This window comes from Hetaerina americana, unplaced genomic scaffold (assembly GCF_022747635.1).
Source record: "Hetaerina americana unplaced genomic scaffold, ioHetAmer1.1.p SCAF_3, whole genome shotgun sequence".
Classification (NCBI taxonomy): domain Eukaryota; kingdom Metazoa; phylum Arthropoda; class Insecta; order Odonata; family Calopterygidae; genus Hetaerina; species Hetaerina americana.
Genome location: NW_027286874.1, coordinates 61637131 through 61653610, shown reverse-complemented (window position 1 = coordinate 61653610; position 16480 = coordinate 61637131). Strand labels below are relative to the sequence as shown.

The 16480-nt window shown below is 41.5% G+C and overlaps 1 protein-coding gene across 1 annotated transcript in view; it reads left to right on the top strand.

The window, feature by feature from the left end:
• Mcr (macroglobulin complement-related) overlaps nt 1-16480 on the top strand; it is a 559952-nt gene that overhangs the window by 487754 nt on the left and 55718 nt on the right. Inside the window, exon 3 of the mRNA XM_071587287.1 lies at nt 19-343. Within this exon, the coding sequence (XP_071443388.1) occupies nt 27-343 (317 nt within the window). The 5' untranslated portion in view covers nt 19-26. The remainder of the gene's footprint in view (nt 1-18; nt 344-16480) is intronic.

Sequence of the window (16480 nt, the reverse complement as noted above, 5' to 3'; positions counted from 1 at the left end):
CCTCTTTCCACGTTGCAGGCCCCATCATGAACAGTCTTCCGTGGCCGGCGGCTCCATTCTCGGCGGCAGTGCTCTTAATCTGCTCGCTGGTGCCACTAGTCTCTCCTCAGGCGACGTTTCGGCCGACGGTGTCCCCTCAGCAGCAGAGGCCACCGTGGAGCAGCGGCTTGCCGCAGGGAGGATACGGGAGGGGCACGGTAGTGGGCGGCGGTCGGAATCAGGACATCGGGGACGTGGGACGAGATGACACCATCCCGTACAATCCCCTGCCGGATTGGCGGTCCGAATCAGGCGGCCGGAACCAACCCTGGGATACCAACAACAACGTCATCATTAACGAGGCGTAAGTACGAGCCGTGAGTTCGAAGGGCACTGGAGGAGTGAACGTTGCGAATGCATTGTCGTTCCATGAGATGGGTCGAAGGTCTCTTTCAGACAAAGCTCCTCCGTCTTCTGGATGGCCCCTTTCTTTCCCGCTCTCGCCGTCTTTTTTCATCCAGCCGTAGATTATGGCGGTTGGATTTAGGGTCAAGTTAGTCTAGAGAAGATTTGCTGAGTTTTTGTGATGCTTTTTAATTGAATTCCCTTCTCCTCTTCTGAAGAGTTTCTTCAAGAAACTATTCACTTTTCAGCACGCTCGTGCGTTTAGTTTTCCACGGTTTTGAGGCAGCTAAAAAAGAGAGAAATCTTTAAAATTGATGTTCCTTTGACGGTAAAAAAAAGGCTGGCTATGTTCTTTTTCTGTGGCGTGGGCATAAAAATCTAAGGAGTATCCCAATTCCTGCGCGCTGAGAAGTAGCTTACGTCGTCGTTTTTATTCAAATGAGTTGAAAATCTAGAGTTCGCCTTACTATTCGAGGTTTCTTGAATTCGTGTATCCGTAATGGCGTATCTTTTTGTATAGTCTTCGTCGGGTATAATGAGGTCTGGTTCTTCTCTTCATATCCAAATGAGCCTTCAAAAGGCTGCAGCGACGCTGAATTAAACGTTGGATTGGTGTAAAGCACTTTACTCCACCCCTAAATATTTGACATGTTTCCTTTGGGCAGATCACAGCGATCAATAACGGCGCCTTAGGAATTAAGCGTTTATCACGTAATCGTTCGATTTAAATGGGTAGTCGCATTAGCTCCGTAAGCGCCTTGTGACATCTGCTTTGAGGCCATTTTCGGGGATAGTGCTACGATTTGTTGGCGAGATGAATGCCTTTTGCGTTGGGAAAATCGAAGGAATTGCGTTGTCATTAAGGGTTTTTGGTGACGGAGAAGCACCACGTTACGACTCCATACTCCCCCTTTCCTCCTCACCTCCCCGGTGATACTTCCATTCTCCTTCGGCCGAAAGTATTGGTAGGTCGAGGGAGTAAATGCTTCTCGTGTCTTGCGAGAAAACATAGATATGGCATTGAACTTGCTCCCCCGCGATAGCGATGCATGCAACCTTCGTACATTTAGCACTGCATCGTTTGCAAGTTCATTAAGATGCTGGAGAGAAGTAATAATTAACAATTTCTGCGAAGCCTGAAACTATACGGTCCATTAAGGTTGATGTCCGAGACGAAGACTGTTGCATCGTCGAAGGTTCTTTCGCTTCCGTTCGCATTATCCGGCGCTGCATATCTCTTTTTGATCTCCCACTAGCACCTTGTGCCATACTGTTTCTCTCGCGATCACTTCGTTTGTTCCCACATCACTCACCCAAACCGTTAACGTAAGTTGCTGGGGCAATGTGGTGCCATCGAAGGCTGCTTGCTGTTACGTACCCATTCGCCGCACCGATTTCCCTCCGGCGCATTCCCACCCTCATTTGTTTGCAATTGACGCTTCTGGTCCCGAGTCCCGAACACGTCCCACCCGTCCTTTCCGCCCGGCTCTCCGCCACCTCTTCCCTCCCTTCTTCCCTCCTTTCGCGATCCTTATTTCCTACTTACGTACTCCCTCTCCCTTTGACTTGGTTTCCTCAGCATTTTATTCGGTGAAAGGGATACCTCTACCCTCGCGACTCGTCCTTCTCCTTTTTATGCATTCCAGCTTCTTCCAGAGTGGCTTCCTACGCACCTCCAACTCAGTTGGTTGTGTATTTTTTCTGGTAGGACGTGAGGGGGCTGTGCGTGCCGCGCCCCCGCTTGTAGAGGCGCAGAATATTCCGCTTTCAGAGAGAAAAGATTTCCTACACACCGCGGCTGTTCTCCTAGTCTGGATTGGAGGGTAAGCTCCCGACTTACAAATTCGGCCTGTCGTCGGAATTTAGTTGACAAATTGAGAGATCGAGATCTGTCGTGTTCCTATGGATTGAAATGAATGGGATCATTACGAATGCAGGTTTCGCGTCAGATCGAGCGGAGGAAATGGGATAACAGCGAACACCGGGCGACTGGTGCACTCTTTCATAAAATCCAATTCGTCTTACTTCAGACAACTCACGGCTTGCATAAATTTAAAATCCCCTTGAAAATACGGTCTAAAAATTACTTTTGATGGGAAGGTGGAAGCACTATATGAATAAATTCATAATATAATATTATATAATACTTATACAAATTACCTTGTGTTGAAAGAGATCTTCTCGACTGTAGGACATGTTAATACTTTCGTATTTTCAACCTATTATAGGACTTGTTTAGTGTTTTTCAATTTTCATCATTTTTGATCCAAATTGTTGGACCGGAACAGTCGGAAGAGTTTACCTATCCATGATGTGTTTTGGACCAAGATGGTGAAAGTATGGATATAAGAAAAAGAATTGCGATTGGCTAAAAAGCTCTCGCCAAGAGGAGGTGACGAATGAAAGAGGCTTTGAATAAGAAGGTTATAAAATGGTTGGAGAAAACTTTGATATTGAGTGTAGTGCTGTAGATGAGGAAAGATGGACATGTAATCAAAATGATTAGCATAGATTTAAGGCTTTTGAGATGTGTGTGTGTGGAGAACGATTAAAAAGGTAAAGTGGACAGTAATGAAAACTAAAATTGCACTAGATATGTTTGAGGAGGAGAAAATTGTTGGGCGAAATCCACAAGAGGCAGGAAAGGTGCATGCTAAGCAGTTTAATTGGGAATGGAATATTAAATACTTTGCTGGAGGGGAGAACGTTGAGCCGCCGTGGAGAGGAGAGGGAAAGGATAGGTACGTTGGGCGAAATGAAATATAGTAAGGTTGAATGTATGTGGAATTAAAGAAGGGTTTTTGTAGTGTGGGGTGCCAGATTGTCTTGTTAAACGTGACTAAGACATGTACCGGTGTTCAGAGTCCATGTCTATCCAATACCGAGAACTTCACCATAAAATTAACCTGATGGCAGGAAAAATTTTATTTTTCCTAAATCATGTCGATTAACGTCCCGAATAAAACTTAAGTCCTATTAAACTGTTTTATGTTTCAAATTGGTTCTTTTAATGACGGAAGTGTAATTCCGCTATATGTAAAAGTAAATGATAATATTTTAATAATTTTCACGTTAAACATATATTTGTTGCCTTTAGAGTGGAAAATGACTGAAATTTTATTTAATCAACTTTCAAATTAAAAATAAACCACCAGGTCTCGCCTGAGTGTTAATATTCGTCGTTTATGCTCGGTAAAGACTTCTATAATTAAGACTGGAACCTTGTGGCACTCCTGTCGTCAATTTCTGCTTTCAGTACGCATCCAACGCCACTACTATTAAACGAGTTCAAACTGTCTTATTTTTAATATTCCATTCATTTTTTTTCTATGAATGGCCTTTATTTCTATAGTACAAGTCGTTAATGTGGTATCATCGTTACTACTGTGAACCCTCTTTAGGGATTCCAATTTTTATTGGGAATTAATTGAAAAAGGTATTCGCTTGGGTAAATTGCCTAGAGGAATTCTTTTGTTACGTTTGAGGTGGAAGGGGAATTGATAATAATGCCTTTTCGAACTCATAAACAAGCCTGAGAACGACGTCAGCTGAGTGCAGAATTCAGCGCATGGATAACATCCGCAATGTGTTAAGAAACTTGCCGTTTTTTTTTTGGTGCTCCTTTTACTTCTCAGGTTGTGTAGATTTCAGTATAAAAATTAGGTCACTTTTCTTGTGTGCGCCCGCTGGGAAACTCAAATGGAAATGAAGTAGTTGTCCCAGGCGGCCACGCGGAATCCTCGTTCGTAATGTTTGGTCAGGGGTGGAAGTAATGAATACGGAAATTTTTCTAACCTCGGGTTGATGTTTGGTTCCCTTTTTCGGAACGAGTTATTTTCATCCCTTGAAATTCATTGTTGATAAATTCAATCGGCTGTTGAACTTAATTGTGATGAGTGAGATCTCTTTTTTATATTTAATGGCCGAATTATCTCCCGAGTAAAGGCACAATAATAGGTTAACTATTTACTGCCGTTTTTGCCAAAGTCTAGGATTCCATTCTACAGCAAAGCATTCTCCGTTCCTCCTCACAATCCGCGACTTCTGCTTTTCTTTTGTTCCTTTAATTTTCATCCCTACCTCTTTCTTGCTGCTTATTCTCTCGTCTCCCGTTCCCTTTTCCTCATTTAGGCGTTCCCTTTCCTCTTAAAAACTAGTCCGGTCTCCTCCCCTTGCTCCTCGTTCGTTTAAGTTAGGTATCCATCGTCTCATCGGCATTGAGTGTTCCCCATGCCTGTCGTGAGTGCCTCTTTCACGGCTTAATCCCACGTCTCCATTCTCATTTTATCGCCGTCTTCACTTTCGGTCTCAAATGAGCCTTACCTTGAGCGCAACTCTTCGGTTATAATCTTACGGTGAAGTGCTTCCACGGAGGTTAATTTGACAGAAGGAACATACGCATTCGTCTTCGAAGTAATAAAGGGTCCAATCAATCACTCCTTACTCCTCCTTCATGACCCTCATTTGCTCTGTGCCCTCTTTGTGACATCCCTTTTCGATTCTCCTTGACTTCCCTCAATCTTTAAGTTTCTTGCTACCTATATGTCTGAGATTGTTTTCCCAAGTACGTGTTTCAGAGAATATACTACCTTGATCAAAAAGTTCCCGGAATAACCACCGTGTGCCGCTCCCATCGTTCCGATTTGAGTTCTGTTTTTTTTGTTAAATTGGTACATCTGTTGTTGATATTCCCTTTAAATCTTAGTGTCATAACTTGACATTTGCAAAAGTTACGGTCGGTTTTCGGTATGTCCATCAGTGCTTCCTGCGATTTTTCCATTACTTCCTCTCGGCTGCTAAAACGCGTTCCCCGTAATGGTTTTTTAACTCGATTGAACAGAAAGAAGTCACAGGGAGCCAAATCAGGTGAATTCGGTGGCTGTTGGATGGTATTTGTTGCATTTTTCGTCAAAAAATTACGAATAATGATAGCACTGTGCGACGGTGCGTTATCATGGTGCAAAATCCACGAGTTTAGTATGCTCCTTTTTACCTCTCTCGGCACAGCTGCCCTGATCTTCCTCCGTTAGTCGTTTAAAATCTGTCGATTTATGATCAGGGATTAATCTTTAGAATTGGAAGCTTTTTTGGTCATTAATTTTTCCATTTTCATGAAAAATTGTTATTTACAGAAGAATAATTGATTTGGGTCAAAACTCATTACTAATGCGGTTCTTCTTAATATTCGTCGGACACAAAAACTGTAAAATTCTAAGAGGAGCGTTCCTGTTACAATAATAAGATTTAAATATGAAATCAGGGTAGGCCTTATTGAAAAAGCTTCATGTTATTATAATGAGTTTGAAGCAGTTTTATTCTGATAGGGGAATACAATATGGGATCAGTCAGGCTGGGGAAGATTTTACATGCACGATAGATGTGCATGAATTGAGGAAAGTGAGTTCGGAAACATACTTCGCTAATATTTTTGCAGATTACTGCAATTATTATTGAGTGTCCTGTGGATGCAATTGAAATAAAGGATATGGTCTTCTTCTGTGCGAAGATAGCGGAGAAAATTACTTCACTTCCTCTATTCAATTTTTGGCAACTTGAGTCGTCCTCCCTAAGGTTTTGATCCGGAGTGAGATGACAGCGATCCCTAAATCCAGAGTGAAAAAGCACCGTCTTTCATTTAATTGAAAGACGAAATACTTGGTTACCTCATTTGGACTCTGGGAGGAATAATTCGAATCGCAAAATGGAAAAAGGGAAGGAGTCCACCTTTCATCATTTTGAAAACTGAACAAACCGTTTCGTTCCTTTAGATAGCTTAGGCTGTTCCCGAGGTAGTAAGTTTTTATTCGCCATGAAGTTATCTTCCGGGATTCCCGTGCGACTCTCCGATGTGGAATAACCAGCGGAGAGGAATGGCATTCGGTGTCAGATTGAGGGAAGTAGATAACAATGTTTTTTTAATGATGTTTTTTCTTTTCGGTGTTCTGTCGGCAGCTGCGTTTCTCTCTTGAGATGCTTCCTTGCTTTCATCGTGTCCATTCCAGGCAAATCATTGGCGAATAGAGATTGGCGGGACAGGGAAGAACTTGACATCACGCACCTTGTCCTGCGAACTCTTTTCACTTCACTTTTCAACATCTCCCAGTCCGTCAATCACTACCCTCCTTTCGCTCTCGTTCCTCCGCGGATGCTAAATTGGGAACTCGAGCGGGTACCAATCGATCGCTCACTCTCCAGCCCCTCTCACTTCTCGGCGAAATCTCATGCGCCCGCACGGCCCTCCTAAATATATTTCCTCACTCGCGCCACTTTCGTCAACGGGGTGAAGGGGGATAGAGAGTCCTCTCCCGTATCTTGCTTTCACGTCCGTCCCCTTTCTTTCGCCCATCACCTCCCCCAAATTCTTCTCGGCCACATCAAACTCTTCCCATTCCTTCTTTCAGTCGTCCCTCCGGACGGAATACTATATCATTTCGACGCGGACAAAAGAGAAGGCCAGGGACCCGAAGCAAATAAATATTTTCTCTTTCTTGGCGCGCTCTTCCTTTTCTTCTTCGGCCGCGTGAGTCTTCGTCGCAGGCACGCGAACACATCAACGGGGGCGCTGAGAGAGATGGGAGTGCGGAGTTTCTCTGCCCCGGGGAGTCCGACCGCCCGCGATGCGTATCTGCCGCGCTATTTGCCGCCATCTCCTGCTCTCTCGCTCTCACCCTTCCGCTTTTTTTATCTATATTCCTCGAAGCTCCCTCCATAGTGTGAAGGAGGGTGAGGGCGATGGCAAAAGACGAGAAGTCTCCCCTCCCGCTCTTGACAAGGGTCCTTCCGGAATTAAGGGTTGCCCTCTCGGCTACTCCCACCCTCTCAGACCCCTTACCGCTACCCCTCTCCCCCGAGAGCCCCTCCTCTACCCCCATCCTTCCCTCCACTCCGGCCCTGTTGCCCGATTCCAATTACTTCGTCACTTCCTTCTCCTTCCTCCAGCTCTCAGAGTTATTCTCTCTGCCCCCCCCCCGTCCCCTCCTTCATTCAGAATTGTGTCGAGAACCTTCCTTTGCCCCCCCGCCTCTCCTCCCCAAATTCCTCCTCTCTCTTTTTCACCCAGAGTATTGTTTCTAACCCTTCACTCTCCTCCCCCCCCACCCTCCAGCTGGATTGCCTACAATGGGGATCCCCTCTCCCTGGCCTCCTTTCGGGTCAGGTGGCAGCCGTTTTTGAGGACCATTTCTCTACCCCTAACTCCCTCCACGGCTCGCATATTTGATAAGTTTGGGAAATCTGGGTAATTTTTCATTGAATCTCTCCGGTTCCCGCTTTTCTCTCCCGCTCTGTGAACTCTCTTGTCTGTCTGCTTCTCTTACATAACCCTTTCCCGACCCTCGTACCATTCTCTTTTTCGCGAGAAAGCTTCCTTCCCTTTATACCTTCGTCGCGCTCCCCTGACCCTGCTTGACTTACACCCCGCCACCCATCCCTTAACGCTTCCTCCGCTGGAGAAAGAAGGGTCGGATTTTCGTTTGCTTTTATTTTCCGCGGGGAGCGTATGAATTTATAAGCGGAAAGGAAATAGAATCAAGAGCTTGAGTCGCAGTGAAATGTTGCATGGAACTCGGCGAAGTACCAGTACTTGTTTCATTTGGTAAGCCTCCCGGGAAAATTAAACAGAATTTCTGGAATAGGATTTTCCCCAGAAAACCTTGTGCCTTACGTCCTACGTTGTATCTCGCACAGTCACCCTGTTGAGGTAGTCGCTAGTTTCGAAGTGACTAAATGCAAAGTCACTTTGCAGTAGGGAAATGATTCTTTATAGTGCACATTCGAAAATTGGGAGATGACGTTAAAATAAATATGGTAATGCAGACCCCAAAATTTCATTGTATCATTGTTCAAATTCTGCCGTATTTTCCAAATAAACCTTCATGTTCAAGTCCACTTAATTGATTTATTTGTTTGATTATTTAATCTTGATTTTTATCTTTATTAACTTTTTATTAAAAATTATCCTTATTAACTTAATTTTTATCTTTCTTAACTATTACGCATCTTCTAAAGTGAATGCACATGCCAATGAGCCCTACGTTTAGTTTTGAAAAGTTAACATAGTCATGTACGTGTCCAGGTGATGTCATAGCTCTTCAATGAGTAGTAAAAAAACACTGATCAAACGTTCCTTATTCAAAGATTAAATCACATTTATTCGAAGGAATTTAAGTCGTGGGTAGTGTGTCATGACGGATGGTCACGTGATTAATATTTACTCTTAGAGTGACAATTTTCCCGCACGCTCTTGTGGAATATCAATTCTTGGTCGTGCGATATATTATCTTCAGGTCTAGAAACCGAATTATCCTGGACTTTTTTTCTTCCATTGTATCGTCCTTGTAACTGCTTTTGACTAAGCGAAACGTTTCACCGGATGGTTTTTTCGATCTTTTAAATATTTGAAAAATTACATGTCAAAAGAAATACGCATTTACCCCGAGATGAACTATTGGATTTGTATAATTCTTTTGAAACATTTTGCTATCATCTTGAAAATATCTTGGCACTTGAATCAAAAGAATTGCCGTAATTGTGTAATAAAATTGAAATTGAATTCCTTTTACGAGTTGGATTCTTTGAATGTAAATGGTATGTTAAAAAAAAAGTCGTATGCCTGTGCTGAAGTGAAAGCCTTTGACTTCAGCATGCACATGCTTTCGTTAAAATCACAATTTGAAGTTATTTTGTTCGCGTTTGCTACAAGTTTTTATTTTTTGCTTTGTTACTTGTATAAGCCTTCAGGGCTCCGTCCGCATTAAAATAGCCAAAGGAGTTTCAGAAACTCTGGGATGGTGAGGAAAAGTCATGAATAGACTTGGTTGTCGCGGACATTTAAAAGCTTTGTGTCCATCTTTTTTATCCATTTCAGTCATCTTTCTCTGTGGTAATAAATTATGAAATGCATATTAGACTATTTTCTATAATAAATGCTTATAATCAGCTATGTCCAGGCATCAATATAACTTCTCGTTGTATTTAGTTGCTCCATTTTTCCTAAATGGCTCCTGGTGTAGAAGTTGTAGTCCGTAATAATGCTAAGAATACATTTTAAAAATACATTCCGGCTACAACTATAGATATCAATGTACTCGTAAATGCTGACATCAACCCTAATCATTGTTTCCTTTTAGAGCTACTATATTTTCGCGTCTGTCCCTGTGATAAATTGCAATTTTCTTGTTAAAATATAGAGTAGTGACTTGTCTAATAAAAGATTCAGTTACATATTATGGCTCACGAGGGTCACTTTGTTCCACGGACCCGAGTGAGAGAGGGTGAGGGATTTTTGTCCGTGATTTTGTGTTTCAGCCCCTAAAGATTACGGCCTAGGGCATTTAGATAAGTTTTTAATGACTTTCGTCAAATATTCATAACATATTCCAGGCTTTCTTTAAAGAAAATTTTAAAGGCCCAGCATTGGCCTCTTTCTCTCTCACTTCGTACAGAATATGTAGATGTAACACTTTCACGTAGCAAATATTTATCTCATAACTTAGATCAGAGGGAATTTCACTGAGTCTTGACGGCTTAAAATCTTTTTTTTTAGAAATAATTGGTTTTTGTCGTTTTTGGCCATCAATATTTTAACGATGAAAAATGCCGGAATCCTCCAGTGAATTGAGAGATTATAAAAAGTGAAAGGCGATAAAAATATTGTTTTTCAAAGTCATCGCTTATCGAATTAAAAAAAAATTCCAGCTACAAATATTTGATGTTCGTATTTTTTGTTCAAGGAATAGCAATGATTCCCTTTTGATGAACTCTCATCTCAAATTTCATGTTAATATTTAGGCATAAGTTCATAATTGGAGGGGTTATAATTAATCCCTAATCTTAAAAAGCAATTAAATACGAGAATTTTGTTCATTTGAATACTTAACTCCAATTAAGTTCCTCGTAATAACGGAAATCGGTCTCCTAATGGAAATGTCTTTAATTCAGCACATTAAGTTGTGAAAAAACCAATGAAGCTTTACCGATTAGAATTAATTGGGGCTCTTCTTTATGATTCCTCCATTATTTTTTGGAAACTTAATTCAAAAATGTTAGGTAATTATTAATTGTGAGCTATCAGATAGGTTAGTTGGTCAATGGAAATTAAACGTTTCAAATAGCATGTTTAAAGAAGTACTTATTTGTTAATTTTTGTCAGTAATTTCCGTTTAGATGCTAACTTAGTATATCAGGCGATAATCAAAAAATTGACTAATTTTTCTATAACTTATAGTGAGATAAAGCTCTAGAGGTATTCGGCTGTAAAGATTCAAGGTAACTTTTATCTGGATCTAGAATAACATAATTCCTTTGATGTGTGTAGATATTTATAATCTGGATAGTTCAAAAATATTTTTCAATGCTGAATGAGTGTATTTTTTCTGGTACTAGTTACATAAGCTCTATTAAACTGTTGCATAAGCTATTTAAAACTGTATCTTTATCAATTAGCTAGCATGAAATGGATGAAGTCCCGATGCATATTATTCCACCAATGAGTACTCTTTAACAATTACGTTATTGATATTTTTTTCTGTATTAAAAATTATGTGTTCGTCATGGAAACCCCTTTATTTTTTCTTTCTTTGCAGGAAAATGCATAATGATGATTTTTATAACATTTTTCATCATATTTTCCCTTAACTCTTTGTTTGCGTCCACGTCGTAAAAGTATTGAGTGGGAGCTCTGTTCTTCTGGCAGTTAGAATGTAAAGACACGGTTCACGGGGAAGGTGCAGGGTAAAGGAATCTTTATTTGCGTGGGTAACCTGTGAGAGAAACATTTTAGGGTCATTTGTGCGGACGGGAGTGAATTCCTGCGGCCTCGTAAAGCTTTCCGTTAAGAGCACGGCGTCCCAGACGACGGACTGCACTTTTCCCTGTCTGGGTGCCTGTTTGTGTATATTTGCGGCTGCCTCCATGGACGTTGTGTGGGAAAGCTCAGACTAATCGAATGTCTACACTACTAAGTGAAAGCAGACAAACTATTACTGGTAACCCCGCGAGTGTAAGGGATATTACCTTTTACGCTTTTTTCTCCTTAGGTGCTGTTGCCAATATAATGGACGTACTTCAGTGCATTTCAATGGCAAAAAACGACGATATATATATATATATATATATATATATATATATATATATATATATATATATATATAATCACAATATTTGTGATTGTTTTAAAAAATAAATAAATACATTTAAAACACAAGTCAATAGTCCGGTGGTCCCATCCATCTTCATCAGCGTACGAGAAATAACTCTGATGAAGGTGGCTGTGACCACCGAAATATCAAAGTGAATTCTTTTCATTTTATTAACCTTTTTTAAAAACATTTTTGAATTCTATATATATATATATAATTATAATTATTTTAGTCCATACTCTATATTTTGGTAAAATGGTATATTGCTTCCATATAGCCTCTGTCGTAAATTATTTAAGGACAAAGTGTTTTTATTCGGTGATAACAATGTAGCAGTTTTTTTCACTGAGCTTGAAATTGATATTAATGCTGAAAATTGCTGTAATTAATTTTCGTTTTCTTCAAACATGCTATCTCATTAACTCCGCAGATTATGGTGTCTATAATTTATGAAATGTTTAGTACAGGTTATGTTTTTATGCTACTTTCACATAATAGGTACATGTTTGAACTTTAAAAAGGACTTTCGCATTTAAATATGTCACACTGAAACTGATTATGTACGCCTATCTTGTTCGATGATATAATAGGTAGGTTACATACAAGTTCGGTTCCAATAGGTGGCGGACGGAGGCCCATTGAAGAGCAAAGAAATCCTGTGTGAACCCTAAAAATTGACGTTCAACCATTTTTACTGGAGATTTCCTAGTCCATTATATTTAAAGTGTCTCGACTCACTAAGCCCCGGGTATTCTTTGAGTTATTTATTGGCTGGTGAGAAAAACTGAAAATTACAAGGAATTCGAGCCACATATCAATTCTCAAAGAAGAAAAATTGATAACAATTTGGAAGTTTTAATCGCGTGGGTGATATAAATATTTATCGTATTTACTTATTAATCGTAATAATTGGTCGTAATTACTAAAACAAATGTTATGCTTTCATCGCCCACTAAAACATTCTTTTTTTAATTATAGGTGTTCAGTCAACCGTTTAATGGCTAAAACTGCTCTTAACATTGGAATCACCCTAACAGTAACATTGAGTATTATTTGAAAGTTAATCGATTAAATGAATTATTTAATTCACACAGTTGAATATATTTATTCTGCATATTATGAACTCCTGCGTTTTTTGTGCATCATATTTCGCTCTAATCAATTTCTAAAAAATAATCGTTATCTTATTTTAATAGGTTAACCATGTTCACATCGAATATCTAAACGGTAGGACAAGCTATCAGGTATGACGGGGGCAACGTTTTTGCGATACAAACAGACACACACCGCAAAAGTTGGAGATACTGATCAGGAAAATATTCAAGTGGAAAGCTCGGCACCGATCAATGCTGCAAAGCACATCATAATTTGGAATTGAATAATAATACGTATATTGAATTGTTTAGTTTTTCATCAAACTTCAGTTTACAATCTTTGGCTCCTTCTGTACTGTGTAACTGCGTACACTCGCCGCATCATCTCGGTTCCCTCCTCCAAACCAAGTTGCTTTGTTTCTGTTTATTTTCCAAAACATTGGTTCCCACATAACCCTGCATTGTCGTTCTAGTGCCGCCCTCCCCATGCAGCGGGTCGGAGGAAGCGATGAATATTCTAACGATCGCTCCGACGTGATCAAGTTTTCAACAGCCAATGAGCAATGCAGAGAATCGAAAATGCACGCACATACAACGACCATAATCGCATCGGCGTCGCCCGACGGGCGCCCCTCGCGGAATTAAATGAAGCGCGGTGGAATTCGCGAGCACGTCGAACGCCAGCCTCTTTAGAAAAGTTGTTATTCATAATCTCCGGTGCAATTACTTGACGACGGAAAGTGTTTTGCTCATCTCTCCCTCGGAGATGAGGAGAGATTGGGGGGGGGGGGAAGTAACATCCAAACTCGGGCTCGTTCCGCTCGACTGGAGGGTCCTTTTGTTCGGTTCGTCTTTTCCCCGTTTCATCATTCCGTATTTTTTTTGTGGCCGTGCGTGTTTTCGTGCGAGGTCGTCAAGGCAGCAATGGAGTCGGTGCGTGGAAACTTTTTGTTCGTGCGGAGGGTGGGAGGAGGAGGATGCCATGGGGCGTCGGTGGAGTTGCCGAGATAAACTTCCGTGGTGTGGTGGGGAGCTGGGACTAATTTATTTATCCACCATTAATTCCATGGAATCAATGAGGTGGAAATCTTATTTACATCGGGAAGGCGTGCGCAAACTTTTTTTTAAGGAAAAAAAAGCGATGGCATTTTTTTTCGTGGGAACCTTTTATCTCCTATCGGCAGCTCTGAGTGGAATGCCCGTCGCCCCCCACCTCGTTTTTGGCGTGCATGCGCTTCGGTTCCATTTTTCGTGTGGATCCCCTTTCTCCGCACGCCGTTCTCCGGCTTCCTCTCCCTCTTTCGCTTCTGCTCTTCGTTTTCCCTTTCGGTCTCCTCCTCCTGGTGTTTCTCCTTCTCCGGTTCACCCCACCTCCCTTCTCTTTCCCTCGTTGCCTTAATCCTCTTCCACTACCATTCGTAATTTTTGCTGCGGAGATGTTCCTCCGACGTTCGGGATCCCACTTTGCATGGCATGTCGTTTCCGTTTAAGAGAAGCGGATACGATTACTGTCCTCTTTCCTTTGACGCGGACGACTTACTACCTTGATCAAAAAGTTCCCGGAATAACCACCGTGTGGCGCTCCCATCGTTCCGATTTGAGTTCTGTTTTTTTTGTTAAATTGGTACATCTGTTGTTGATATTCCCTTTAAATCTTAGTGTCATAACTTGACATTTGCAAAAGTTACGGTCGGTTTTCGGTATGTCCATCAGTGCTTCCTGCGATTTTTCCATTACTTCCTCTCGGCTGCTAAAACGCGTTCCCCGTAATGGTTTTTTAACTCGATTGAACAGAAAGAAGTCACAGGGAGCCAAATCAGGTGAATTCGGTGGCTGTTGGATGGTATTTGTTGCATTTTTCGTCAAAAAATTACGAATAATGATAGCACTGTGCGACGGTGCGTTATCATGGTGCAAAATCCACGAGTTTTCTGCCCACATTTCTGGTCTCTTTCGGCGAATTGCTTCACGCAAACGTCTCATAACGCCCAAATAATACTCTTTGTTTACTGTCTGGCCTTCTGGCAAAAATTCATGATGCACTACACCGTTGTAATCCATGAAAACCGTCAGCATTGCCTTCTTTTTTGACTGAAAACGACGTGGTTTTTTTGGTCTCGGCTCATTTGGTGAACGCCATTCACTTGCCTGATGTCTGGATTGCGTGTCGTACTCATAAACCCACGTCTCGTCTCCAGTAATGATCCTTTTGATGAATGTGGGATCGGATTCAGCCTCGCAAATCATGTCTTTTGCGACGTCAACACGGTCTCTTTTTTGCATGAAATTGAGGTCTTTTGGCACCAACTTTGCTGCTACACGACGGAAACCCAAATCATTAACCACAATGTCTTGGGCGGATCCATAGGCAATGTTCAAGTCCTCCGCTATTTCTCTGATGGTTAATTTGCGGTTATTGACCAACATTTCTTTTACTTTATCAATTTTTTCACCGACTTTCGATGTCGATGGTCTGCCACTGCGTTCATCATCTTCGATTGACTCACGACCACTTCTGAACCGCTCGTGCCACTGGTAAACGACCGTTTTTTTTAGAGAATCGTTGCCGAAAAACTTTTCCAACATTTTCAACGTCCGTGCGCCACTAAATCCGTTTTTTACGCAAAATTTAATACAAGTTCGTTGTTGCAAATTTAAATCCATTTCTGAAATTGTAAAAAATCGCCAACACACACAGAGATAGATGTACTCTTGGCTACGTAACTTTTGCAAATGTCAAGTTATGACACTAAGATTTAAAGGGAATATCAACAACAGATGTACCAATTTAACAAAAAAAACAGAACTCAAATCGGAACGATGGGAGCGCCACACGGTGGTTATTCCGGGAACTTTTTGTTCAAGGTAGTAGCCATCGTATCGTCCAGATGCTTGGGGCGGAAATCTAAACCGTCTGAGTTGTGAATGAGTACCGCGGCGGAAAAATATCAGTGATTTTTTTTAATACCTGAAATAAATTTCGATGAAATTCGGACGTGAATTACGTCGTTCGATTATAACAATTCGAGTGTAGCTGCGGTCCCAAGTCAATCAGAGAGCAGCTTTATTGCCGAATAAAAGAGGAATCGTAATGCACATGCATGTCGCAGGGAAATCTGGTCGTTGATTTACCAGGGACGTTACCCTCGCTACAGACCAGCTATAAATTGTGCTGTATTTTTGGAATGTTTTTTTTATTGTCGATAATTATTTCTGTATATTTTTTATTTGGATCGTAGTCCCTTTTGATTATTTAAAGATTTGCTGACTTTATTAGCTATAATGCTAACTTCTCTCGTTTTGACCAGATTTATCGATCTGGTAACAAGCGTTAGGGATGCGAAAAGGAGGCAGGAAAAATAATGGGCGACCCGTCACTAGCCTCGACCTACTATGACGGGAACCGTTAAACGCTCTTGAAACAGTGGCCGATCCACGGGAGTGCTCCGCGAATGCCACCAAAGCTAAAATCGGAACATCACTCACGGGCTGCGAACGTATAACACGGCCCTTGACGTGCGAATGACGTGCGCACCAAACTCCACCATTGTTCGATTACCATACCCTCACCAGTTTATTTGCACCTTTCACTCGTACCTTCAAATTGCGGGTGTTACGACGCTCGTCCTGTATTAAGCAAAGACATAGCATTCCTAACCTGATTATGAGTGGTGTATCGAAACACCATCTTCAGTTTTAGATGGGGAGAGCTCAACCCGCTCGTATACCACCGACAAAGTTTTTGACAGCGTCGGAGAATCCGTCGAAACAACGAAACGTGTCGGATAAATTTTTTATCAACCTCGTCTGCAGCCTTGCCGTTTCGGTGGCTCAATAAAAGTTACGTTCATGCCACGCTCGTGT